Below are 25,567 nucleotides of genomic sequence, written 5' to 3' on the forward strand. Positions count from 1 at the left end.
CTGAAACGTGCACATAAATGAGATAAATGACATAAGCGTTTAGTTTATTTAATAAAAGAGCACCTGTTCAATGTGAAAAGTGAGTTGTGAATATATAAAAAAACAAAAACAAAAAAATGTGGGGGGGGCGGCGCAGCGCAGGGAAACACTGTACTTTATCGGTACTTTGTCCTACACACTTATTTCACAATATAGAAACAATAGGTCTGATATGCTTTGGCCTAAATATAAATAAAACAATCATTAAAAAAAAACAATCCGTCAAAGTGAACCCGTTTTAGCCATTTGTGCATGGTGGGAAATATTAGAGTGTGACACATCAAAGGCTCTCTGCTAGTGTGAAGGAGAACAGCTTCTTACAAGGACTAAATAAATGTTCACAGAGTGATAACAGTGATACGATGTGTTAGAGGGGATTTTGCCCGGATATGAACACAGGTGTGCCTTGAGATTTTGGCTTGGTCTTTGGTGTGCCTTGGCCACAGAAAGTTTGGGAACCCCTGGGCTAGACGACGGTCAGAGCATCTCCAAAACTGCAGCTCTTGCGGGGTGTTCCCGGTCTGCAGTGGTCAGTACCCACCAAAAGTGGTCCAAGGAAGGAAAACCGGTGAACCAGCGACAGGGTCATGGGGTCAAGGCTCATGTTCGAATGGAGGGCAAGGTTTGGGTGTTTGGCTGCCGGAGGTGTGCTTTGCGCTTGTTAGACCCGATGTGCTGGTCCCCTGGGTGGGCTTGAGTGGAGGGGTGTGTGCGTGGAGAGCGAATGCTGGCCCGTGTGGTCCGATCCAACAGAAGAGCTAGTGTAGCTCAAACAGCTGAACAAGTTAATGCTGGTTCTGTTAGAACGGTGTCAGAACACACAGTGCATCGCAGTTTGTTGTGTAGCCGCAGACCGGTCAGGGTGCCCATGCTGCCCCACCTACAATGGGCACGTGAGCATCAGAACTGGAAGCCTGGTCTGATGAATCACATTTTCGTCTACATCATGTGGATGGCCGGGTGCGTGTGCGTCACTTACCTGGGGAAGACATGGCACCAGGATGCACTCTGGGAAGAAGGCAAGCTGTCGGAGGCGGTGTGATGCTTTGGGCATCTTCTGCTGGGAAACCTTGAGTCCTGCCATGTGGCTGTTACTTTGACACGTACCACCTACCTAAACATTGTTGCAGACCAAGTACACCCCTTCATGGAAATGGTATTCCCTAATGGCATCTGTCAGCAGGATGATGCACCGTGCCACATTGCAACAATGCTTCAGGAATGGTTTGAGGAACACGACAATGAGTTCAAGGTGTTGACTTGGCTTTCAAATTCCCCAGATCTCACTCCAATCGAGCATCCTTGGGATGTGCTGGATAAACGCGTCCGATCCATGGAGGCCCCATCTCGCAATTTACGGGACTTAAAGGATCTGCTGCTAACGTCTTGGTGCCAGATACCACAGCACACCTTCAGAGGTCTAGTGGAGGCCATGCCTCGACGGGTCAGGGCTGTTTTGGCCGCAAAAGGGGGCCTACACAATATTAGGCAGGTGGTCATAATGTTATGGCTGATCAGTGTGTGTATATATATATATATATATATATATATATATATATATATATATATATATATATATATATATATATATATATATATATATATATATATAAAAATAAAAATACAGGTCATTGTTTATCTGTTGTGTTTCGACAGGTTGGTTTTTGTCATGAGCTTTTCCCTCTGTCAACCTGCCAGGTACTGTGGACCCGTCGGACGAAGAACAAGGAGCGCCTGATGTCTCGCACTGACCTCCACCACCTTCTTCTTCTTCGTCACGTTGTTCTTCAGAAGTTTGTCCGGCAGCGGAGCAGCTCGACTCACCGGAGGCCTGAACAGGAAACAGGTCCAGGAACAGACCGTATTCACACACACCCAATAATACACTATCAGTGTGTGTGTGTGTGTGTGTGTGTGTGTGTGTGTGTGTGTGTGTGTGTGTGTGTGTACCTCTCGTCCACAGGAAGCTCTTTGTGCTGCAGGTGAGGTCTGGTTCCTGACATGTTCCTGATGCTGGCTGAGTAGATCTTGGTGACGTAGTCCACCATCTTCTCCCGGGCCACGTCGCTGTCGTACCCTGAAACACAAAAACAGGTCCATTTCCTCCAAGAACAAACTGAGGGCTGTCTTAACCTTTTAACCCTTTTCCCTTTAATTTCTGTTAATGTTAATATTAATACACATCTTATCATTCAGTGCATCAGCTGCTATAATCAGTGTGTGATAAACACATTACAGCAGAATGTAATCAAATCTTTCTCTGATCTTCACATCTGGATCAGAATTTTACTTTTTACTATTTTCAGCAGTTTGAGACATTTTCTCATGTTTGGGACAAACACCTGCTGTTTCCATGGTTTCCTGCACAAACTATATTATATATCATTATATTATATATCAGTCACACGTCTCACTCTGTGAGACATGAAGAACTTAAAACACTTAAAAGTTCAAATTCAGAAAATAAATGAATATATTTGTAGCTATGATTTGTACTGAAGTTAAAAGATTTAACTCACTGAAAGTGGAAAGTAATATTAATATATGGAGACACTTTAAGGGTTAAAGGACTTTACACGAGTCAAACATTTTGTCAAGGCCTTGAAATATTTTGATGACTTTTCTCCGGCTTGTGTTTGGATCAATGATTAAAATCAGTTTTTCAGAATAAAAGCTCCGTGCTGCTCGTTGTTCCTTTACCTCCGTCCTCCTCTGTGTCATCATCCGACTCCTCGCTGTCCACAGCTTTGCTCTCTTTGTGGCCCGCCGGCTCTCTGGACCAGATCATCAGCGCCGTGTCGGCCCCGCCCACCGACAGCAGCACAGAGTCGTCGTTGGACCAGCGCACGTTGGTCACGTTGGTGCTGTGACCCACGTACTTTTTAAACTTGGCAAACTGGCCCTGAACAGGAAGAAATGATGAGCCGATAAAATCCCCATTTAAAAAGACAAGAAAGTCAAATAAAAACACTAAACAATAACAACAAAAAGCTATCTTTGGTGTAATGTAACCTTCTCTGGATCAGAGCTAATGCGAACTCATACATTTGTTCTTTTTTGATTTAAAACCTTTAAGTTGACACACGACATCTGCTGTCTGTAAAGTTGCTATAGACTTAGACTGCCGGGGGACTCCTCCCTGCTCTCCTCCTCCTCTCCTCCTCTTCTTTCTCTCTTCCTCTTCCTCCTCTTCATCTCCTCCTCCTCTCTTCCTCCTCCTCCTCCTCTCTTCCTCCTCCTCCTCCTCCTCCTCTTTCCCTCCTCTCCCTCTTTCTTCCTTTTCTTCTCTCCTCCCCTCCCTCTCTCTTCTTCTCCCTCTCTATCTGTATGCATTTATGTAAATGTATGTTACTAACTCATCATCCGGGGCATCATCCCCAGAGTGTCTGTCTCTCATGTGGCAGGTTGCCACTGATAAAGTTTACGTCAGGATCATGAATCGTGGCTGCGCCTGCTGACCTGGTCCTGCTGGACACCGGGAAGCCTTTTTGACATTTTCCTGGATTCATCCAAACTTTCTCTTTTTCAACACAACATCATTTCTGTCAAATGTTGTATTTGTACTATGTTGTTTATCCTGTACACACGACATCTATTGCACGTCTGTCCGTCCTGGGAGAGGGATCCCTCCTCAGTCTCTCCCTGAGGTTTCTAACATGTTCCCCCTTTAATTATGGGGTTTCTTTTAGGAAGTTTTTCCTTGTGCGATGCGAGGGTCTAAGGACAGAGGGTCTGAGGACAGAGGGTCTGAGGACAGAGGGTCTGAGGACAGAGGGTCTAAGGACAGAGGGTCTGAGGACAGAGGGTCTAAGGACAGAGGGTCTAAAGACAGAGGGTCTAAGGACAGAGGGTCTAAGGACAGAGGGTCTAAGGACAGAGGGTCTGAGGACAGAGGGTATAAGGACAGAGGGTCTAAAGACAGAGGGTGTAAGGACAGAGGGTCTAAAGACAGAGGGTCTAAGGACAGAGGGTCTGAGGACAGAGGGTCTAAGGACAGAGGGTCTAAGGACAGAGGGTCTAAAGACAGAGGGTCTGAGGACAGAGGGTCTGAGGACAGAGGGTCTAAGGACAGAGGGTCTGAGGACAGAGGGTCTAAGGACAGAGGGTCTAAGGCAGGGGTCGGGAACCTATGGCTCGCGAGCCATATATGGCTCTTTCGATGACGCGTTATGGCTCGCAGACAATTTTGAGCTGACATTTTTTAACATGATTAACAGGTAATAAACAATTATACTGTGTCATTTTAAAGTAAAACATTTAGCAGCGGATTTGTTTTTAGTTCTCCCCTCTCCTTTCCTCCGCTCTGTCTCAGACTGCACAGCGCACACACTTACACACGTGTGTGTGTGTGTGTGTATAGGTGTGTGTGTGTGTGTGTGTGTGTGTGTATATGTGTGTGTATAGGTGTGTGTGTATAGGTGTGTGTGTATAGGTGTGTGTGTATATGTGTGTGTGTATAGGTGTGTGTGTATAGGTGTGTGTGTATAGGTGTGTGTGTAGGGGTGTAGGGGGCGGAGCCCCGCCCGTCGCGAAACCGAGCAGAGGAGAAACTGCGCAAAGCAAGCAGTAGACCGGGAGTCGGCAAATGCTCTCAGTTGATCAGCAGAATGCTGTCGGGAACACAGCGGTGGAGATGTTTGTCAGTGTTTGGAAACACGTAGTGTCCAAAGTTTCCTGCTGCATCAGAGTCTCCCACAGGCAGCTCGGCTTGGAACGCTCTCACTGCATCACACATGTCTGTGATCACACTGAAGCTGCAGGTTTAACAGTGAGATGCTTCGTTATGTCGCACAAACAGTCCAGCTCACACCGTCCCAGAGATCTGTGCTGTGTTTCTCTTTGCTTTCCAAAAACTTTCATTTCATTCACACATTTAGATTCTTCCTCAAATGTGTCCCCCGTGGTTGTGCCATGCATTGATTTAATTACCAAAACCGGCAGGCCAGTTATGACAGACATATGATATTTTCTCGCGGGCCGGATATAATTGCCTTGAGTTTGACACCCGTGCAGTAAACACTGAAACGTGCACATAAATGAGATAAATAACATAAGAGTTTAGTTTATTTAATAAAAGAGCACCTGTTCAATGAAACACTGATACCTCTATTAGTACTCGGAGACGTGTTATATTAAAAAATGCACATGTAAAGTTGCATTCCAATTTATTAAATATGTGGCTCTCAAGGAAATACATAAAAAAAATATTTGGCTTTTATGGCTCTCCCAGCCAAAAAGGTTCCCGACCCCTGGTCTAAGGACAGAGGGTCTAAGGACAGAGGGTCTAAAGACAGAGGGTCTAAAGACAGAGGGTCTAAAGACAGAGGGTCTAAAAAGAGAGAGGATCTGAGGACAGAGGGTCTAAGGACAGAGGGTCTAAGGACAGAGGGTCTAAAGACAGAGGGTCTAAGGACAGAGGGTCTAAGGACAGAGTTTCTAAGGACAGAGGGTCTAAAGACAGAGGGTCTAAGGACAGAGGGTCTAAGGACAGAGGGTCTAAAGACAGAGGGTCTAAGGACAGAGGGTCTAAGGACAGAGGGTCTAAAGACAGAGGGTTTAAGGACAGAGAGTCTAAGGACAGAGGGTCTAAAGACAGAGGGTTTAAGGACAGAGGGTCTAAGGACAGAGGGTCTAAGGACAGAGGGTCTAAAGACAGAGGGTCTAAGGACAGAGGGTCTAAGGACAGAGGGTCTAAAGACAGAGGGTCTAAGGACAGAGGGTCTAAAGACAGAGGGTCTAAGGACAGAGGGTCTAAGGACAGAGGGTTTAAGGTCAGAGGGTCTAAAGACAGAGGGTCTAAGGATAGAGGGTCTAAAGACAGAGGGTCTAAGGACAGAGGGTCTAAGGACAGAGGGTCTAAAGACAGAGGGTCTAAGGACAGAGGGTCTAAAGACAGAGGGTCTAAAAAGAGAGAGGATCTGAGGACAGAGGGTCTAAGGACAGAGGGTCTAAGGACAGAGGGTCTAAAGACAGAGGGTCTAAGGACAGAGGGTCTAAGGACAGAGGGTCTAAAGACAGAGGGTTTAAGGACAGAGGGTCTAAGGACAGAGGGTCTAAAGACAGAGGGTTTAAGGACAGAGGGTCTAAGGACAGAGGGTCTAAAGACAGAGGGTCTAAGGACAGAGGGTCTAAGGACAGAGGGTCTAAAGACAGAGGGTCTAAGGACAGAGGGTCTAAAGACAGAGGGTCTAAGGACAGAGGGTCTAAGGACAGAGGGTCTAAAGACAGAGGGTTTAAGGACAGAGGGTCTAAAGACAGAGGGTCTAAGGACAGAGGGTCTGAGGACAGGGGGTCTAAGGACAGAGGGTCTAAAGACAGAGGGTTTAAGGACAGAGGGTCTAAAGACAGAGGGTCTAAGGATAGAGGGTCTAAAGACAGAGGGTCTAAAGACAGAGGGTATGAGGACAGAGGGTCTAAGGACAGAGTGTCTAAGGACAGAGGGTCTAAAGACAGAGGGTATGAGGACAGAGGGTCTAAGGACAGAGTGTCTAAGGACAGAGGGTCTAAGGACAGAGTGTCTAAGGACAGAGGGTCTAAGGACAGAGGGTCTAAAGACAGAGGGTCTAAGGACAGAGGGTCTAAGGACAGAGGGTCTAAAGACAGAGGGTCTAAGGACAGAGAGGACAGAGGGTCTAAGGACAGAGGGTCTAAAGACAGAGGGTCTAAGGACAGAGGGTCTAAAGACAGAGGGTCTAAGGACAGAGGGTCTAAAGACAGAGGGTCTAAAGACAGAGGGTCTGAGGACAGAGGGTCTAAAGACAGAGGGTCTGAGGACAGAGGGTCTAAAGACAGAGGGTCTAAAGACAGAGGGTCTGAGGACAGAGGGTCTAAGGACAGAGTGTCTAAGGACAGAGGGTCTAAGGACAGAGGGTCTAAAGACAGAGGGTCTAAGGACAGAGGGTCTAAGGACAGAGGGTCTAAAGACAGAGGGTCTAAAGACAGAGGGTCTAAAAAGAGAGAGGATCTGAGGACAGAGGGTCTAAAGACAGAGGGTCTAAGGACAGAGGGTCTAAAGACAGAGGGTCTAAGGACAGAGGGTCTAAGGACAGAGGGTCTAAAGACAGAGGGTTTAAGGACAGAGGGTCTAAAGACAGAGGGTCTGAGGACAGAGGGTCTAAGGACAGAGGGTCTAAAGACAGAGGGTTTAAGGACAGAGGGTCTAAAGACAGAGGGTCTAAGGATAGAGGGTCTAAAGACAGAGGGTCTAAAGACAGAGGGTATGAGGACAGAGGGTCTAAGGACAGAGTGTCTAAGGACAGAGGGTCTAAAGACAGAGGGTCTAAGGACAGAGGGTCTAAGGACAGAGTGTCTAAGGACAGAGGGTCTAAGGACAGAGGGTCTAAAGACAGAGGGTCTAAGGACAGAGGGTCTAAGGACAGAGAGGACAGAGGGTCTAAGGACAGAGGGTCTAAAGACAGAGGGTCTAAGGACAGAGGGTCTAAGGACAGAGGGTCTAAAGACAGAGGGTCTAAGGACAGAGGGTCTAAAGACAGAGGGTCTAAAGACAGAGGGTCTGAGGACAGAGGGTCTAAAGACAGAGGGTCTAAAGACAGAGGGTCTGAGGACAGAGGGTCTAAAGACAGAGGGTCTAAAGACAGAGGGTCTAAAGACAGAGGGTCTGAGGACAGAGGGTCTAAAGACAGAGGGTCTAAAGACAGAGGGTCTAAAGACAGAGGACAGACTTTATTCACATTTGATCAACTTTACAACACATAGTGCTCACGGGAAGCACAGCTAACCGTACAGAGTGCGTCTCACCCGGGACGGGAAGCTGAACAGTTTGAGGAAGCCGAAGTCGTCTCCGGTTGCGAGCAGTTTGCAGTCTTTGGTGAGCGAGGCGGCGTTAACGAAGCTGAGCGTCGGCCATACTCCCTCGCAGGTCGGACCCAGAACAGACGTCCAGCTCGCCCAGTCCAGCTTCTCAAACTGGAAACACACAAACAGGAGTGAATATCTTCAGAAACGGAAACATGCTGATGAAGAAAACCCCGACGCAGACTGACCTCGGCCACGCTGATGCTCTGTTTGCGTCCTCGAGGAGCCTCGAAAAACAGCTGCTCTTTAGCTCCGGTGTTCACCTGCAGCAGTTTACCTGCAGAGACAAACTCCATGAAGCCCCCCTGTCCTGACAGCCTGAGGATTTCAATCACAAGCGTAAACTCTAGTTTTTACAACAACATATTACGGCCATTGTAGGGTCAAACAATAAATTAGGACACCGGATGAGGAGGGTAATATAATATAGTTTAAAGTCGTACATTAACAAGAAAAACTTGTTTACAAGATTAATGTGTTAAAGAGTTTATTGTCGAGTTTTTTGTAATGTACTATTGTACAGCTAGCCTGTACCGCAAACAGTTAGCTTCCACAGTCCACAGTTAGCCTAAACAGCTAAAAGTTAGATTCTACTGCTAGCAATTAGCATGTTAGCATAACAGCAGTGACCTCTGGAATCCCAGTCGATGTGTGTGATGTAGCTGCCTGCTCCTTTACAGATGCCGACTCTCTTGCTGGTCAGCACGTTGTAGATATCCACAAAGGAGTCGTGGGACGCCACGGCGAGGTACTTCCCTGTGTCTGAAACACACAGCGAACTCATCACAGACGGACCAATCACCTTCAGCCATGCAGTCAGTCCTGTGTGCTGAGTTCAGGTACCTTGGGAGAAGCAGATGTCTGAGATGAGCTCCCTGCGGTGGTGGAAGGTCACCATGTCCTCCAGCGTGTCGGCGTTCACCACCAGGAAGCTGCCGTCGTTCAGTCCGACCGCCAGAGCTTTACCATCCGGAGAGAAGGCGCAGCAGCGCCCGCCTGACAGGAAACAGGAAGTTACTTCAAATGTAATAAGTAACTTCATTACTTCATCAAAGTATACAGTATATACATATATATGTATCTATATGCACACACACACACACACACACACACACACACACACACACACACACACACACACACACACACACACACACAGTCCTCACCCTTCTTCAGTTTACGGACAGCGACCATGCGGTGATTGGCCGACAGCTCCCAGATCCTCAGAGTTTTGTCGTCGCTAACGGTGGCGCAGACAGGAAGTAGAGGGTGACCTGCCAAACCCCACACCTCCCCCTCCATGTGACCCTGAACACAACACAACAACATCATCAAAAACCTGCAGAGGATCCAAACTTCCTGCAGTCAGCGAATGCATCACAGACACTCGATTGTTTGACATACGGTCAGAACAAATATGTGGAATTGGATATTTTGTCCTGAAGATCTGAGTGTCTCTCTGTAGTTGTTTTGTGTCTCTTTGTGGTCGTGTTGTGTCTCTCTGTAGTCGTGTTGTGTCTCTCTGTAGTCGTGTTGTGTCTCTTTGTGGTCATTTTGTGTCTCCTTATAATCATTTTGTGTCTCTTTGTAGTCGTTTTGTGTCTCTTTGTGGTTGTTTTGTGTCTCTTTGTGGTCATTTTGTGTCTCTTTGTGGTCGTTTTGTGTCTCTTTGTGGTCGTTTTGTGTCTCTTTGTGGTCGTTTTGTGTCTCTTTGTGGTCGTTTTGTGTCTTTGTGGTCGTTTTGTGTCTCTTTGTGGGCGTTTTGTGTCTCTTTGTGGGCGTTGTGGGCGTTTTGTGTCTCTTTGTGGTTGTTTTGTGTCTCTTTGTGGTCGTTTTGTGTCTCTTTGTGGTCGTGTTGTGTCTCTTTGTGGTCGTGTTGTGTCTCTTTGTGGACATTAGATTGACTTTCCAACAAGAACTGTTGAACCTCATTGTAAAGGACCCTGACTCCTGGTCCAGTCAATAATCCCTCTGTGGTTCCACTATGAAGCAGGGTTAATTTGGTGGACAGAAGGTGGACTCCACCCCATCAGAGGACAACAGGAATATTTCCACACGTGTCTGACCTGAACCAGCAGCGTCATGGGGCCACTCTTGTCGATCTCCAGGATTTCTCCGTTCTTCGTCCCCAGCAGGATGTGACCGTGACCCAGAGTGATGGCTCTGATGGACGGGTTGTCCTCCAGCAGCAGGCCTGATGCACAAACAGACGTCAGACAGACTGCGTCCATCACAACTTTAACAAACTTAACTTTAGTTATTATGAGATGTGAAACGAGACTTCAGAGGTACAGATTTCTGTGTGTGGAGCAGGTGACTTTAACCCTCTGAACCTCGAGCAGCTTCAAAAACACAGTTATGATCCCAGAAACTCTTTTGAGTTGCTTTTAAAGTATAACCACGACCTCATTGAATTCCTGCCCAGACTCGTCTCTTTTCTCTACATCACTTCTACATCTCCTCATAAATAAAAGGACGTGAGACCTTTGGAGGACGGAGACAGAGCGGCTCTCTTGATAGCGTACGTCTTCAAACATCTCTCGAACATGTCGTCCCAGAGCTCCACGATGCCGTCCTTCCCCCCCGTTACAAAGCCCTGGACAGTGAAGGCAACACAGAAAAACAAAAGACACGCTGCAACAATCAACATCTGAACTGTTGTAGTTCTGATTGTGATACGTATGGAAGTCCAGAGGGGCCAAGAATAAAACATGAATTATCTTAATGTTTGCTAAAATAAAAACTCTACTGGCTCATTGTTGACATAACGATCTAGTTTTGATATTTTCTGCCAGTGTGAAAATTAAATCCACTTCTAACCCTAAATAAAGTTAAATTAAAACATTCTCATAATATCATCACTTTATGTTAAATATTAAGAACTTTTTAATCACAATTAAATCTTATTCTTGTTATATAATCAAATCAAATTGATTTATATAGTCCAATATCACAAATTACACATTTGTCTCAGTGTTTAGAGACTACAGCAGACGACACCCTATTATAACTGTTAACTAGTTCAGGCCAAGGACCCCAAAGTGGTGTAGTGTGGAGCAGGGACCCCCTGCTGTATATATTGTACACAAGAGGCTTGAAGAGGTCCGTGCGATGGACCTCTTCAAGTTCACCCTTCTCCTTTCCTCCACTCTGTCTCTGACTGTAGGTTTGTGTCGCCGCCCTTCGTGAAGTACAGCGGAGGAGGGAATGTGAATGCACAAAGTATAATAAAATAATTTACTGGTTTATCTTCAAACTATTTTGCGACCCCCCTGCAGTACCTCCGCCTGTTGAAGACCTATGTACTACAATATTATAATATATCCTTCATCATCCTGTTTTTTAAATGATTAATAAGTACAAACAGGTACAGATAAATTATATGTTTTACCCGGCCATTTATTACGACTTTTCTTCTCCAAATATTCAACTTTGTTTTTCAAGTGAAGTTCTCGCAAAATTACAACTTTTCTTTCTCTCCAAATATTACGACTTTCTTCTCGATTTATTACAACATTTTTTCTCAAACTTTTACAACTTACTTTCTCATTAAGACTTTTTATATCATGACTTCTTTTCTCAAAACAATAAGATTTTTTCTCCTCCGAAATGTTTGACATGACCAATTTCTTTCTCTCCAAATATTACAGCTTTTCTTACTACATTATTTATCAAAATATTGCAAATTTGTTACTTGAATTATTAGGATTTTCTTTCCTCAAAATGTTACATTACATTACATTACATTACAGGTCATTGAGCAGACGTTCTTATCCAGAGCGACTTACATTGAACTAAGTACAGGGACAGTCTCTCTGGAGCAGCTCAGGGTTAAGTACCTTGATCAGGGGTACAATGGTGGCAGCCTGGCGTTGAACTCACAACCTTCTAGTGTTTTGTTTGGAAGACTACTACTAGTACCACTAGATCACTAGGCCATCACCACCCTTACAACTTTCTTTCCTCTCAAGACTAATTTATTAAAAATTATTACAACTTTACCGTACAACATTTTTGTTTCAAAATAGTACGTTATTGAATTTGTTTCTTGAAATGTTACAACTTCTTTTTTCAAATTGATTTCAAATTTTCTTCTCCAAATATTACAACATTTCTTCTTGAAATATTAGTGTTTTTTCTCTAAATGTTATGACTGTTGTCTCTGGAACACCTGAGACTGCGGACGTTGGGATCTGTCACCTTGTCCAGGGAGCACATGGCGAACACGGGGCCGTCATGGGCTTTGATGGTCTTGATGAGCGTCGTGTCTCTCCAGATGTAAACGTCTCCGTTGGTGGCTCCGGAGAAGACCAGGTCCTCCGATCGGCCGTAACACGCAGACATCATCGTCTCCTGCTTCCCCAGGTTCCCGAAAATCCCCCGTTTAAACGTCAGACCGCCGCCTGCAGGACGAGAGGAGTAACGGAGCCGGCTTAAAGTCTCACGATGACGTGATGAGTTATTATTTCAGCTGCAGCTGGAGACTCGAAGGCACCGGGGAGTTCTTACACGTCAGTATGTTTCTATGTTTACCTTCCACAATAAAAGCCCCACACATACAATATGAGCAGGCGAGTATTTCACCGTTGGTGTGGTTTATCCGTCACGTCCCCGCCGTGTAACAGCCTGAAGACTGAATAAATAAACAGCGCTAGTTTAGCCTCGCTGAGCTTCTACACTGGAACCAGGAGTAAACTGATTAATGATGGAGATACTTCTAAACATCACTAACCTGAGGACGCAGGTGTGACATCACTAACCTGAGGACGCAGGTGTGAATCACTAACCTGAGGACGCAGGTGTGACATCACTAACCTGAGGACGCAGGTGTGACATCACTAACCTGAGGAGGCAGGTGTGAATCACTAACCTGAGGACGCAGGTGTGACATCACTAACCTGAGGAGGCAGGTGTGACATCACTAACCTGAGGAGGCAGGTGTGAATCACTAACCTGAGGACGCAGGTGTGACATCACTAACCTGAGGAGGCAGGTGTGAATCACTAACCTGAGGACGCAGGTGTGAATCACTAACCTGAGGAGGCAGGTGTGAATCACTAACCTGAGGACGCAGGTGTGAATCACTAACCTGAGGATGCAGGTGTGACATCACTAACCTGAGGACGCAGGTGTGACATCACTAACCTGAGGACGCAGGTGTGACATCACTAACCTGAGGACGCAGGTGTGAATCATTAACCTGAGGACGCAGGTGTGAATCACTAACCTGAGGACGCAGGTGTGAATCACTAACCTGAGGACGCAGGTGTGAATCACTAACCTGAGGACGCAGGTGTGACATCACTAACCTGAGGAGGCAGGTGTGAATCACTAACCTGAGGACGCAGGTGTGAATCACTAACCTGAGGACGCAGGTGTGACATCACTAACCTGAGGACGCAGGTGTGACATCACTAACCTGAGGATGCAGGTGTGACATCACTAACCTGAGGAGGCAGGTGTGAATCACTAACCTGAGGACGCAGGTGAAGGTGTTCCAGATACAGAGGAGGGTTTACCTGAATGTTGCCAGAACTTGATGTGTTTCATGCCGACCGTCACCAGCTTGTCCATCCTGAACGGGTTACTCTTCACTACGAAGGTTTTCTCTTTGTGACCCCTGCGGGACAGAGATGTCAACAAAATATATGTATGTTATATGTTATATGTTATATACAGGTGTACAGGCGCACATATACTAAGATGTACAGGTGCACATGTTTACCTCGCCTTGGCCAGTCTCTCTCCTTTCTTCCAGTCCCAGATGACGATGGAGTGAAATTCATCGATTCCCACTGAGACCAAACTCTTCCCGTCCGCTGAGACAAGAGACAGAAACACTTCAGGAGCTGCAGTCACAAACACTCTCAGCGACTTCCTTCTAAAGTAACAGAATCTGTGAGCACTTGGAGATTTAGGGATAACCAATGGTAGTTAAGTGTGAAGAAAAAGTAAATGACAGTTTACAAGAGGCGGTAACAAATTAAGATTTAGTGTTTACAAAAGATGATTAGGGTTTAAATGTGAAGATCCATGGATGACAAATGGTGATTTGAGGTTTACAGGTTGTGATTTAGGGATAACAACTTGTAATGTTTATAAAATGTGATGTTTCACATGTAACAGATTTGGTATGTAGGAAATACAAGTAGTAATTTAGTGATAGTAAATTGTGTTGTTGGGACAACTGATGGTGAATTAAGGTTTACAAAGTGATTTATGTGTGAAGATGAAAGGTGGTGATTCAGGGATAAGTAATGGCGCAGTGTGAGCGTACCTGTGAACTCCAGGGCACACACTCCTCTGCTGTGGTGTCCCTTCAGGAGCGACAGACACTTCAGGGTCTGGATGTCCCAGACGTGGACGGCCGGGTCTCTGCCCACCTGAACACACACAGACAGACAGCCAATCAGAAACACTCTCAGTGCGACGGTGCTGCGCTCTGATTGGTCGGGAGTACCTGTGCGGAGGCCACGTAGTCTTTGAGCGGGTGGACGGTAAGGCTGAGGATGTCGTCGTCGTGGCCGAGGTAAAACCTCTGACTGTGCTGCAGCCGGTTGTAGACGACGGCGACGGCGGCCACGTGGTACACCACCTCCCCTGCCTGACTGTAGAACAGGTTGTTACGACAGTCGAAGCCCCGATACCTGCAGGAGACAGGAAGCAGGACCTGCTTTTGGTATCTCGAACGTGGAGTCGCTGCATTTCAGCCTCTTGTGGCCGACAACAACAACAACAACAACAACAACATCATCATCATCATCATCATCTTCCTGTTTCACAGAACAAAGAAACTTAATGTTCCTGCTGAATAAAACTTTATGTTTTATTGTTTTTACCCGTGAACAAACTGCAGACGAAGCCCCTCCTCCGGAGCTTTCTGACGCTTCAGGGAACCAATCAGCTTCTTCCTCAGCTGAGGTAGGTCCTCCTTATACACCTGCAGAGATATACAGGTGAGTCAATCAGACAGATAGGGAGACAGACAGGCAGGCAGGCGGACAGACAGACAGACAAGCAGGCAGACAGACAGACAGGCAGGCAGAGAGACAGACAGACAGACAGGTTCTGGTCACCTGACGTTCGTAGCTGGTCTGAGCTTCCTGTTCGATGTCAGAGTCGAGCTCCGGGACGTCTGACACGTCCGAGTCCGACTCTCCGCTGTTGGAGTCGGCGTAACCCTCTGAACACACCAGGCAGGACAATACGTTAATAATAAACTATTTTAAATAGTAACGTTCAGATTATTAATGAAACAAATGACAAATGTTGAATTGAAGATGATCTAAAATGGGAGTTTTGGGATGACAAATTGTGTTTAACGAATTTTAAAGTTAATAGTTGGTGAAAGAATGGTGCCACAAGTTTTACAGATAATAACAAATGGATACTTTTTACAAATAGGTAATTTAGGGAAAACACATATTTAACTAAAAATAACAAATCATGTCCAGATGTTTATTTATAATTTTCAGAGAGCTGTTTTTGGATAACATCGGTGATTTAAGGTCACCAATACATTTTGGTTAACAAGTGATGCCATTGGTGATTCAGAGATTATAAATTGTAATTCAGCGTTTACAGAAGTTTGGATTCAGGAGTTTAGATTCTGTGCCAAATGGAAACAACACATCTGACTTTAATCTTAATTTAAAAATGTTGGTGTGACCTTGGAGGAGGGGCTCCAGGACGCCGTTCATGACGCCTTCGGGCAGAAACCTCCACTGGAAGACGGCGTGGTCGGCGCCGCCGGTGCTGACGACCCACTGCAGGTCGTTGGACCAACGAACGTTTGTCACATGGGCAGAGTGACCGATGTACTTCTTGAATTTGGCTCCTGTTTGAGAAAGAAGATGACAGTTTACAGAGTAAAACAGTTCATGAAGCAGATAAGTTAGAGACAACTCAAGTGGAACTACAAGGTGACGGGTGCAGGAGCGGGTCGGGGGGCATTAGCATCGGAGTCAATCAGGATGATACCGACTGTCGATCGTCGATGATCCAGATCGGCCCATCGTTGTTTGTTGATTGTATTCCTATTTAAATATTAGCTTTGGCATTAGTATTTTAATGATGCTTTAAACTGCTTGGAGTTGGAGTTGAAGTTCAACATAATTTTCTAATATTTGTTTTATATTGCTGTGAAGAAAACTGGATTTATTCAAGTTTCTCACCAAAAACTACATTTTACAAGACTTTACTGAATATCGGCCGATAACAATCAGCCGTCATTACAGAATCCACATTGCCCCTGTAGTTTCAGAAGGTTCGGGACCTTCTGGTCCAGGAACTGGATCCAGACCCTGGTTTCTCCAGCTGAAATAAAGTCTAAAGGCTAAAAGAGTTTCTGGGTTGCTGACAGACCTTTCTTGAGGCAGGGGAACCTGAAGAGTTTAACGAGGCCGAGGTCGTCCCCGGTCACCAGCACTGCGCTGCTGTAGTTGGCGTCCACAGAGTTCACGTTGTTGATGTTGGAGTATTTGGGCCAAATTCCGTTCACCTCCGGCCCGATGACACCGGTCCACGTCATCCAGTGGATACCCTTCGCCTCCTCTTTAGTAACCAACTTCCCCGCTGCAGGACACAGCAGAAGGTCAAGAGGTGAAGGTCAGGGGTATCAGAGAGACAGGTAAGTCCCAAGACAAGTCCCAGTCTACACAGGTAAGTCTTAAGACAAGTCCCAGTCTACACAGGTAAGTCTTAAGACAAGGTCCAGTCTACACAGGTAAGTCCCAAGACAAGTTCCAGTCTACACAGGTAAGTCCCAAGACAAGTCTCAGTCTACACAGGTAAATCCTAAGACAAGTCCCAGTCAATACAGGTAAGTCTTAAGACAAATCCCAGTCTACACAGGTAAGTCTTAAGACAAATCCCAGTCTACACAGGTAAGTCTTAAGACAAGTCCCAGTCTACACAGGTAAGTCCTAAGACAAGTCCCAGTCTACACAGGTAAATCCTAAGACAAGTTCCAGTCAATACAGGTAAGTCTTAAGACAAATCCCAGTCTACACAGGTAAGTCTTAAGACAAGTCCCAGTCTACACAGGTAAGTCTTAAGACAAGTCCCAGTCTACACAGGTAAGTCTTAAGACAAGTCCCAGTCTACACAGGTAAGTCCCAAGACAAGTCCCAGTCAACACAGGGAAGTCTTAAGACAAGTCCCGGTCTACACAGGGAAGTCTTAAGACAAGTCCCGGTCTACACAGGTAAGTCTTAAGACAAGTCCCAGTCTACACAGGTAAGTCTTAAGACAAGTCCCGGTCTACACAGGTAAGTCCCAAGACAAGTCCCAGTCAACACAGGGAAGTCCCAAGACAAGTCCCAGTCTACACAGGTAAGTCCTCAGTCCTGCCATCCCTCTGTCAGAGTAAAACATCAGAGTTGTGTCGGAGCCTCATGTGGTACCTGGCATCCTGTAGAAGAGCCGCTCTCCGGTGCCGTCGTTGGTCTGCAGGAAGCGGCTGTCGACCGACCAGTCCAGGTGTGTGATGAAGGAGGCGGAGCGGCTGCACTCGCCCACCTTTTTGTAGCGCTGGCCGACGGCATAGATGTCCACCAGCCCGTCGTTCGATCCCACCGCCAGGAAGGAACCATCCGGGGAAAACTTCAGCTCATGGATGACCTCCTTCCTGTCCTTGATGTGCACGACCTCTGTCATGTCCCTAAAGACAAACGTTTGATAATGAAATAAACGTCAGTTTTTATGTTGTTCTTCAAACCAACACGATGAGTCATCAAACAATCAATTAATCGTAAAGTAAAGTTTCCTGCAGAAAAGTCTTTAAAGTCTGTTTTCAGCCTCAAACATGGAGAATTGATGTTTTTCTGTTTTATATCAAAGTGAATATCTTTGGACATTTCAAAACATTAAAAGCCATCAGGACTGTGAGACACTATGACGGACATGTTTCACTATTTTCTGACATTTTATAAACCAAACTAACTAATCAATTAATAAAAACTACTCGACAGATGAAAACACTCGTTAACTGCAGCGCTTCGATCAGCAGCAGGTCACCTGACGCGCAGCACCGTGAAGGATCCGTCCTTCATACCCAGAGACAGCTGGGAGCCATCGTTGTTGAAGGAAACGCTGCGGACAGATTCCTCCATGTTACAGCGAGCCAGCAGGGTGTGGTCAGGAAGACTCCACAGCCTGAGAGACAGATAGGCAGAGACGAAGACAGGGAGAGAGAGAGAGATGGAGAGAGAGACAGAGACAGAGAGACAGAGACAGAGAGAGACAGAGAGACAGAGACAGAGACAGAGAGAGAGGCAGAGAGACAGAGAGAGAGAGAGAGAGAGAGACAGAGAGATAGAGACAGGGATACAGACAGGCAGGGAGACAGAGCGAGAGACAGGCAGAGAGGGAGACAGGGAGACAGAGAGAGACAGGTAGAGAGACAGGGAGGGAGACAGGGAGACATACAGGTGAGAGGTGGACTCAGCAGCCTGGACTCAGTGTTTTGGTGTTGGGGGGGTCAGACCGACCTGACAGAGCGGTCGTCACTACCGGTGACAGCGACCGGTTGTTTGGGGTGCAGGTCGAGCGCCCACAGCTCACCCTCGCTGTGACCCTGCATCAGCAGAACCGGTTTGTCCCGGTCTCGCACCATGACCTCGAAGATCTCGCTGTCCTGCGTCCCCGCCAGGATCCTGTCGGCCTTCCAGCAAACACTGCGGATCGACAGACCTGAGACAGAAAACACAGCTGACTTCACTTCCTGCCACGACAGAGTGGTCCAGCAGATGGTGGAAATGCAACACTTATAGACACCAACCGCCATAAAACTCAAAGAAGAAGACGGAGCAGTATCTACGCGCTTGGAACATGTCGGGAGCTGTTTTAGTTTGGTGCCAACGTACTTGTAATTTATTTAATATTCAACAAGGTTCTGAAAGCATTGGAGTAAATGCTGCTCAACAAGTCACTGATTCAAACACGTCAGAGAGTCTTGGGATTGGCTCACGTGTCTTCGGTCAGACAGACGTCGAGCTTCACATGCTCGTCCCTGATGTTTACGAGGTTTTGAGGTGGGAAATTGCCGCTATAGATTTCCCTGGATATCTGTAGCGGCCTCATTCACACATGAGCAGACGCAGAAACTGTTCCTGAACATTTAAGACTGAAGTCGGGACCAGGCTTAAGACAACAACATGATCCCTCACTGGCTTCCCACCAATTGAACAAAGGCTAACAACAAGGAAGGCCCGGGAGTCCAGCCCGCCGGCGGTGAAACTCAGACCTTTGTATCCCTGCTCAGCCTCTCTCAGGTCGATCTTGGTGATGGGCTTGAAGTCGACGTCCCACAGTCGGATGCAGCCGTCTCGCCCTCCCGTGGCGAATCCTTCCTCACAGGCGTGCATGCTGAAGATCCCCGCCTGAACACGTTACATAGAAATAACAATTTCCCATCAGTCCTGCTGCTTCTCGACCATCATGAAACTGATTCTGTATGATCTGATCTGAAACTCAAAGTTATTTCTTTGGTCGACACTTTAAAAACAACCAAAATGAGGAAAGAATTTCAGAAATCCGATTTAGTTTCTTGCAATTGTGACTTTATTTCCAGACTGATGAAGCTAAACTGTGCCGTCAGTTACGCTTCAAGGGAACTGTAGTTCCTCCGGTGTCACATCAGGAGACGTGTTCATGTCCCGTGTGAAAGAAAATGTCAACGTTTACTTTTAAATGTACGTCTGGAACTCAAAATGACATGACAAACGTACGTATTTTAAGCTGAACCAGGAGGCTTTACTAAAGCTAACCGAGTAGATCTGCTGCATATCAGTTCTGTTAACCTCATTGATGAAGATGAAACACAACACCGCAGATGGACTCGTTATATCTATTATATATCTATACACACACATACCCCGTGTGCAGCCTGCACAGTCCGGATCAGCATGATGCCTCTCCACACGTACACGTCTCCGTTCAGAGCTCCAGAGTACGTCAGCTCTTCTTTGGCAGTAGAAACACACAGGATGGTCTGGAGGTCGCCCGTCTTCCCAAAGATCCCTCGCTTCGGAGTCAGAGCGTTCCCACACAGAGTCCAGAACTACAGACACAATTCAGGCGTCTTCATCATTATTGTTTTTTAAACAGTTTACGTGTGATACATGTGTATGATGATTAATAGTTTTTGCTATATGGCAGGATTTTTATGAATCTTTGGTATTTGCACTCAACCTTTTTGGGGATATTTCAAGATTTTTCTGAATTTTCTGCGATTCCACGCAGGTATTTTAACGCACCTGGTGCATCAGCCTCACCTCACCTTGATGTGTTTGACTCCACAGCTGACCAGACGGCTGGACTGCATCGGATCCCAGGCCACATCAAAGATCTGCAGGAAAGAGAGTCAACTTTATTTGTATGGAGCCTTTCACAGAGTTCCTAGAGTTATAGCACCTCAGACGAAATGAAGATGGATAATTAAAGAATATCCGAGTAAACTCAGTTGTACTCTGTCTGAGTGTCCGGTCGCCGTGGCCAGGACTCGTCCTCTCCTCCAATCCCAAACACACAGCGTGTTCTTGGCGTCCAGACCGACCGACACCAGCCGCTACGAACACAGAAACGTGACGCAAACACGTTAGGAGTCGAGTAAGATCCATTTAGTTTTACTTTGTTCACCAATCCAGCACGTAGCTCCGACCCACCAGGAACACTCGGACCACAGGACCGGACGCTGCTGTCACTCAGTCAGTACGTGAGTATATAGTGTACTTATACAGTATATACGGGAGTTCCTCAAGGCAGCATCCTGGGGCCTCAAGTGTTCCCACTATAAAGAGTTCATACGGCAGGTGTTCGATGTATTTCTAACATATAGAGCTGCATTTTCAATTAATCTCTTGATTATTTTTGTACATTAATCTCTGATCTATAAAACATCAGAAAACAAAACAAAAATGCAAATCACAACATGAAGGACACAGCAATCATCAGACGTGTTTATTCTCACCAACAGTCCCAAACACCGTCAGGTAAGACAAACACGATCCTCACAGTCTACTCTTTGGAAATGTAAAAAATAAAGACCTGTCCATCGGAGTCAAAGGCCAAACAGGCGACACCGTGCGTGTGGACGTCCCGCAGGATGGACACCGTCTGCATCGCGTACGTGTCCCAGATACAGATGAACGGATCCTTCCCCACCTGACCCGTCGCCACCTGGATCTTATCTGGGTGGATCGCCAGACTGAGAGAGAGACAGGGGACAGAGAGAGAAGGAGGGGGGTGACAGAGAGACAGGGAGAGAGAGACAGGGAGGGGGGGCAGAGAGACAGGGAGAGAGAATATTAAAGAGAACACTGAATCCTTGATTTCCTCATTATTTGTGGCCCAGAGAGGAAACACTGATGACCAATGTTCTACACCACTGACCCTTCTACACCAGAGACCCTTCTACACCACAGACCCCTCTACACCACAGACCCTTCTACACCACAGACCCTTCTACACCACTGACCCTTCTACACCACTGACCCCTCTACACCAGAGACCCTTCTACACCACAGACCCCTCTACACCGCAGACCCCTCTACACCACAGACCCTTCTACACCACAGACCCCTCTACACCGCAGACCCCTCTACACCACAGACCCCTCTACACCAGAGACCCTTCTACACCACTGACCCCTCTACACCGCAGACCCCTCTACACCACAGACCCTTCTACACCACAGACCCCTCTACACCGCAGACCCCTCTACACCGCAGACCCCTCTACACCACAGACCCTTCTACACCACAGACCCCTCTACACCACAGACCCCTCTACACCGCAGACCCCTCTACACCACAGACCCCCTCTACACCGCAGACAGTTTCTGAATAACATCGCGTGTCGAGCTGAATCTGTCAGCACATCATGTTCCACAGGGACCGCACGGAGACGAGTGATTGGCTGACGAGGCCGTGCTGTTCGTGCTGATCATGCAGTGTTGGGAGGGGGGGATTTCACAGCTGCATGTTGTTGTGCAGTAAACACTTTCTGACAGTTTTCAGTCCGACACTCGTCAGGTTTCTGTTCACTTGTCGAGCAGATTATAAGAAAACTTTTGGAAGTTCGTCTATATATATATATATATATATATATATATATATATATATATATATATATATATATATATATATATATATATATATATATATATATATAATGATGAGTCACATGCTGCAGAGCAAAGCATGCTGGGAAGGACTCAGCAGCTTCAACAGCTCGTCTTCATCATCAGCAGTTTTCCTCAGGCTGTCCGCTCCCATCAGGGCACAGGAATTAGACCCCAACCCCCACCCCCGTCATAAAAACTGCATTTGTCTGTCGACACACAGAACTTAGTGCATCTCCTGCATGTAGTGAGTGTAGCGTGTATAACATGAGCTGTGAGTGACATGTGAACAAAGCCCTCTGCACAAAGCTTCAGAATATAGAGAGGAATGAAAGTGGAAAGTTTGGTGTATGTAAGTGCTACTGAAGTGGAGACTTCTGCTGAAGAGTGTGAGAAAAAGCTCCTTTAGAGAAAAGCTCCTTTAAAGATATGTATTGTAACATTCATGCATGTTGTACACACTACAGGTGAACAGAGTCATACATGTTGTACACACTACAGGTGAACAGGGTCATACATGTTGTACACACTACAGGTGAACAGAGTCATACATGTTGTACACACTACAGGTGAACAGAGTCATACATGTAACTAACAGATATCATGAAGCTTCCCCACTTCATGACTCACATCAACACAAGTTTATATTACAAGTGTTTAATATGTACATGAGGCGTTATGTAATGTAGCTGTTACACACAGTTACAAACACACACTCTCATGTTCTCATGCTTCCTCTCGTCTGAAGAACACGAGTTCTGGAAGATAAATATTGAGCAGAGCATGAAAACATTCTTTACTGATAAATCTGAAGAACTTCTGATCATCAGGTGATGACGTCACCTGTGAGCCTCCATGCTTGTTTACATGGTTCCCGGAGGTGTTCAGGTACACTCAGTGAAGTGTATAATTCTGTATAATACTTATGTTTTACTTGCAGTTCTAGAGTTAAATGTCTTGTTGTCAGATTGTTAATTATTCACATCTGTGTCGCGTGAGATGAAATGAGATTTCCCTGCTGAACTGGGTCAGAGAGAGACCTGCAGGTGAGCCTGCAGCCACATCTGGAGCATCTGTCACACACACTGTGTGTGTGTATATATATATATATATATATATATATATATATACACACACTGTGTGTGTGTGTATATATATATATATATATATATATACACACACACTGTGTGTGTGTATATATATATATATATATATATATACACACACTGTGTGTGTGTGTATATATATATATATATATATATATACACACACTGTGTGTGTGTGTATATATATATATATATATATATATATATATATATATATATATATATATATATATATATATATATATATATATATATATATATATATATATATATATATATATACACACACACACACACACACACACACTGTGTGTATATATATATATATATATATATATATATATATATATATACAACATATATATATATCATACTATATAACCCCCTCTCTATATCTATATTATACACACACTATATAGATACTATACCCTATCTATCTATATATATATATATATACTCTATACTATATACCCACTATATATCTATATCTCTCTACCCTCTATATACTCTATACTCTCTACTCTACCTCTCATATATATATATACTATCTCTATCTCTATCTCTCTCTCTATATATATATCTCTATTATCTTTTTATATCTCTCTATCTCTATCTCTCTCTCATATTTTCTCTCTCTATCTCTCTCTCTCTCTCTCTCACCTCTGTCTCTCTCTCCTCTCTCCTTATCTCTCTATCTCTCTCTCTCTCTCTCTCTCCTCTCTCTCTCTCTCTCTATCCCTATCTATATATCCTCTCCTCTCTCTACTCTCTCTCCCATTCTCTCTCTCTTCTCTCTCCCCTCTCTCTCTCTCTCTCTCTCTCACATATATATATATAGTATATCACATATATATATATATATATCCACTATATATTATATATATATTATTATATAACTATATGTGTATATATATATGAAGATATAATATGTTTATATAATATATATATATATGTGTGTATATATATATATATATATATATATATGTGTATATATATATATATATATATATATATATATGTGTATATATATATATATGTATGTATATATAATATTATGGTTATATATATTATATGTATTATAGATATATGGTATTATATATATTTATATCTTATATATCTATATTTTATTTATATATATATGTTGTATTATATCTAGTATCATATAATTTATATATTTTTTTTATATGATTTACTATCTTCTCTCTATATGTCTCTATATGTCATACTCTGTCTGTATCTCTCTCTCTATCTCTCTCTCTCCTCTTTTTCTCTCATATGTTCTCTCTTATTTCATCTCTCTCATCTCTCTCTCTCTCCTACTCACTCTATCTCTATCTCTCTCTATCTCTCTTCTCCTCTCTCTTCTCTCTCTCTCTCTCTCTCTCTCTATCTTACTTCTCTCTCTCTCTCGATCTCTCTTTCTCTCTCCTCTCTCTTTTCTCCCTCTCTCTTTCTCTTCTATCTCTCTCTCTCTCTCTCTTCTCTCTCTATATCTCTCTCTCTCTCTCTTCTTCTCTTCTCTCTCTTTCTCTCTATATGTATGTATATATGTATATATATATATATATATATATATGTATATATGTATATACAATCTGTCTGCAAATTTACAGAATATTTTAAGAAACTGAGTAATTATTTTGATATAAAGTCAATACATTGAGAAGGTTTGTCATCATGACTTCCAGCTTCTTTTTTTCCATCACAAGGTGTTTTTATCTTAGTTTTTATTTGTCTGGGCTTCTGTAATCAGTTTCAGAGCGTTGCCTCTCGCTAATATAATACTACACTTCCCATCATGCACTGCGGGCCCCGAGCGTACATTGACGAGTGTGAATAATGAAGCCGCTGCGCTCGCGCGGACCTCCGCCGCTGCGCTAAAACGCACCAGACCTGACGCTCTGACAGAGGCGGGAAGCTCGCGCAGGTTAGCGCGAAGGTGACCGGAACCCGGGCACTGGGCATTCAAAATAAAATCACCATTTAAAATAAATGAATCAAAATACACAAATAGATAGAAGGATACTTTATGATCCTGAGGGAAATTTAGGCATCCAGTAGCTTAAAAGACATATGCCATTACTCCCCCCCTCCCTTGCTGCTTCCTCCCCAACACACCACAGCAGAGAAGGCAACACCGGCCTTCAGGGACGTTATTGTCATCATGCAGTTCCGTCACCTCAGATAATTTATGGCATTAAAAACTTAACACATCAAATGTATTTGTATTTATAAATTACTACATGTATTACTATTAACACATACTTACAAAGATTAAAATCAGGCACAAATGAGATAGAGATAATAAATATAAGCAATAAAAAGCAACATAATACTATAACTATGAACTAATACTATTATTATCTGTCCAGGCCGCTGAAAAACTGAGAATATAAATAATTAAATGTTTATGAGTAATTAACCTTTTTGATAGAAAAAAAATCGGTCTCTCTAAGTACTTTCTTTTGAAAATTCCAACCGGAAG

The 25,567-nt window shown here is 44.7% G+C and overlaps 1 protein-coding gene across 1 annotated transcript in view; it reads right to left on the bottom strand.

The window, feature by feature from the left end:
* Positions 1 to 25,047, bottom strand: part of LOC115005421 (echinoderm microtubule-associated protein-like 6) — a gene marked incomplete at its 3' end in the record, with an annotated part of 37,491 nt that extends 12,444 nt beyond the window's left edge. Inside the window, exons 1-28 of the mRNA XM_029427220.1 lie at positions 24,976 to 25,047; positions 20,902 to 21,267; positions 20,324 to 20,422; positions 20,135 to 20,203; positions 19,730 to 19,915; positions 19,100 to 19,235; positions 18,345 to 18,546; positions 17,872 to 18,009; positions 17,259 to 17,515; positions 16,219 to 16,428; positions 15,524 to 15,691; positions 14,931 to 15,037; positions 14,694 to 14,794; positions 14,315 to 14,501; positions 14,132 to 14,237; positions 13,580 to 13,673; positions 13,374 to 13,474; positions 12,055 to 12,257; positions 10,339 to 10,450; positions 9,921 to 10,048; positions 9,021 to 9,162; positions 8,698 to 8,850; positions 8,485 to 8,616; positions 8,043 to 8,131; positions 7,798 to 7,965; positions 2,740 to 2,941; positions 1,990 to 2,116; positions 1,792 to 1,870 (exon numbers count right to left, since the gene is read on the bottom strand). Coding sequence (XP_029283080.1) covers positions 1,792 to 1,870; positions 1,990 to 2,116; positions 2,740 to 2,941; positions 7,798 to 7,965; positions 8,043 to 8,131; positions 8,485 to 8,616; positions 8,698 to 8,850; positions 9,021 to 9,162; positions 9,921 to 10,048; positions 10,339 to 10,450; positions 12,055 to 12,257; positions 13,374 to 13,474; positions 13,580 to 13,673; positions 14,132 to 14,237; positions 14,315 to 14,501; positions 14,694 to 14,794; positions 14,931 to 15,037; positions 15,524 to 15,691; positions 16,219 to 16,428; positions 17,259 to 17,515; positions 17,872 to 18,009; positions 18,345 to 18,546; positions 19,100 to 19,235; positions 19,730 to 19,915; positions 20,135 to 20,203; positions 20,324 to 20,422; positions 20,902 to 21,267; positions 24,976 to 25,047 — 4,134 coding nt within the window. The remainder of the gene's footprint in view (positions 1 to 1,791; positions 1,871 to 1,989; positions 2,117 to 2,739; positions 2,942 to 7,797; positions 7,966 to 8,042; positions 8,132 to 8,484; positions 8,617 to 8,697; positions 8,851 to 9,020; positions 9,163 to 9,920; positions 10,049 to 10,338; positions 10,451 to 12,054; positions 12,258 to 13,373; positions 13,475 to 13,579; positions 13,674 to 14,131; positions 14,238 to 14,314; positions 14,502 to 14,693; positions 14,795 to 14,930; positions 15,038 to 15,523; positions 15,692 to 16,218; positions 16,429 to 17,258; positions 17,516 to 17,871; positions 18,010 to 18,344; positions 18,547 to 19,099; positions 19,236 to 19,729; positions 19,916 to 20,134; positions 20,204 to 20,323; positions 20,423 to 20,901; positions 21,268 to 24,975) is intronic.
* Between the last annotated feature and the right edge of the window lie 520 nt (positions 25,048 to 25,567).

The sequence above is a fragment of the Cottoperca gobio genome, unplaced genomic scaffold (assembly GCF_900634415.1).
Source record: "Cottoperca gobio unplaced genomic scaffold, fCotGob3.1 fCotGob3_300arrow_ctg1, whole genome shotgun sequence".
Classification (NCBI taxonomy): Eukaryota; Metazoa; Chordata; class Actinopteri; order Perciformes; family Bovichtidae; genus Cottoperca; species Cottoperca gobio.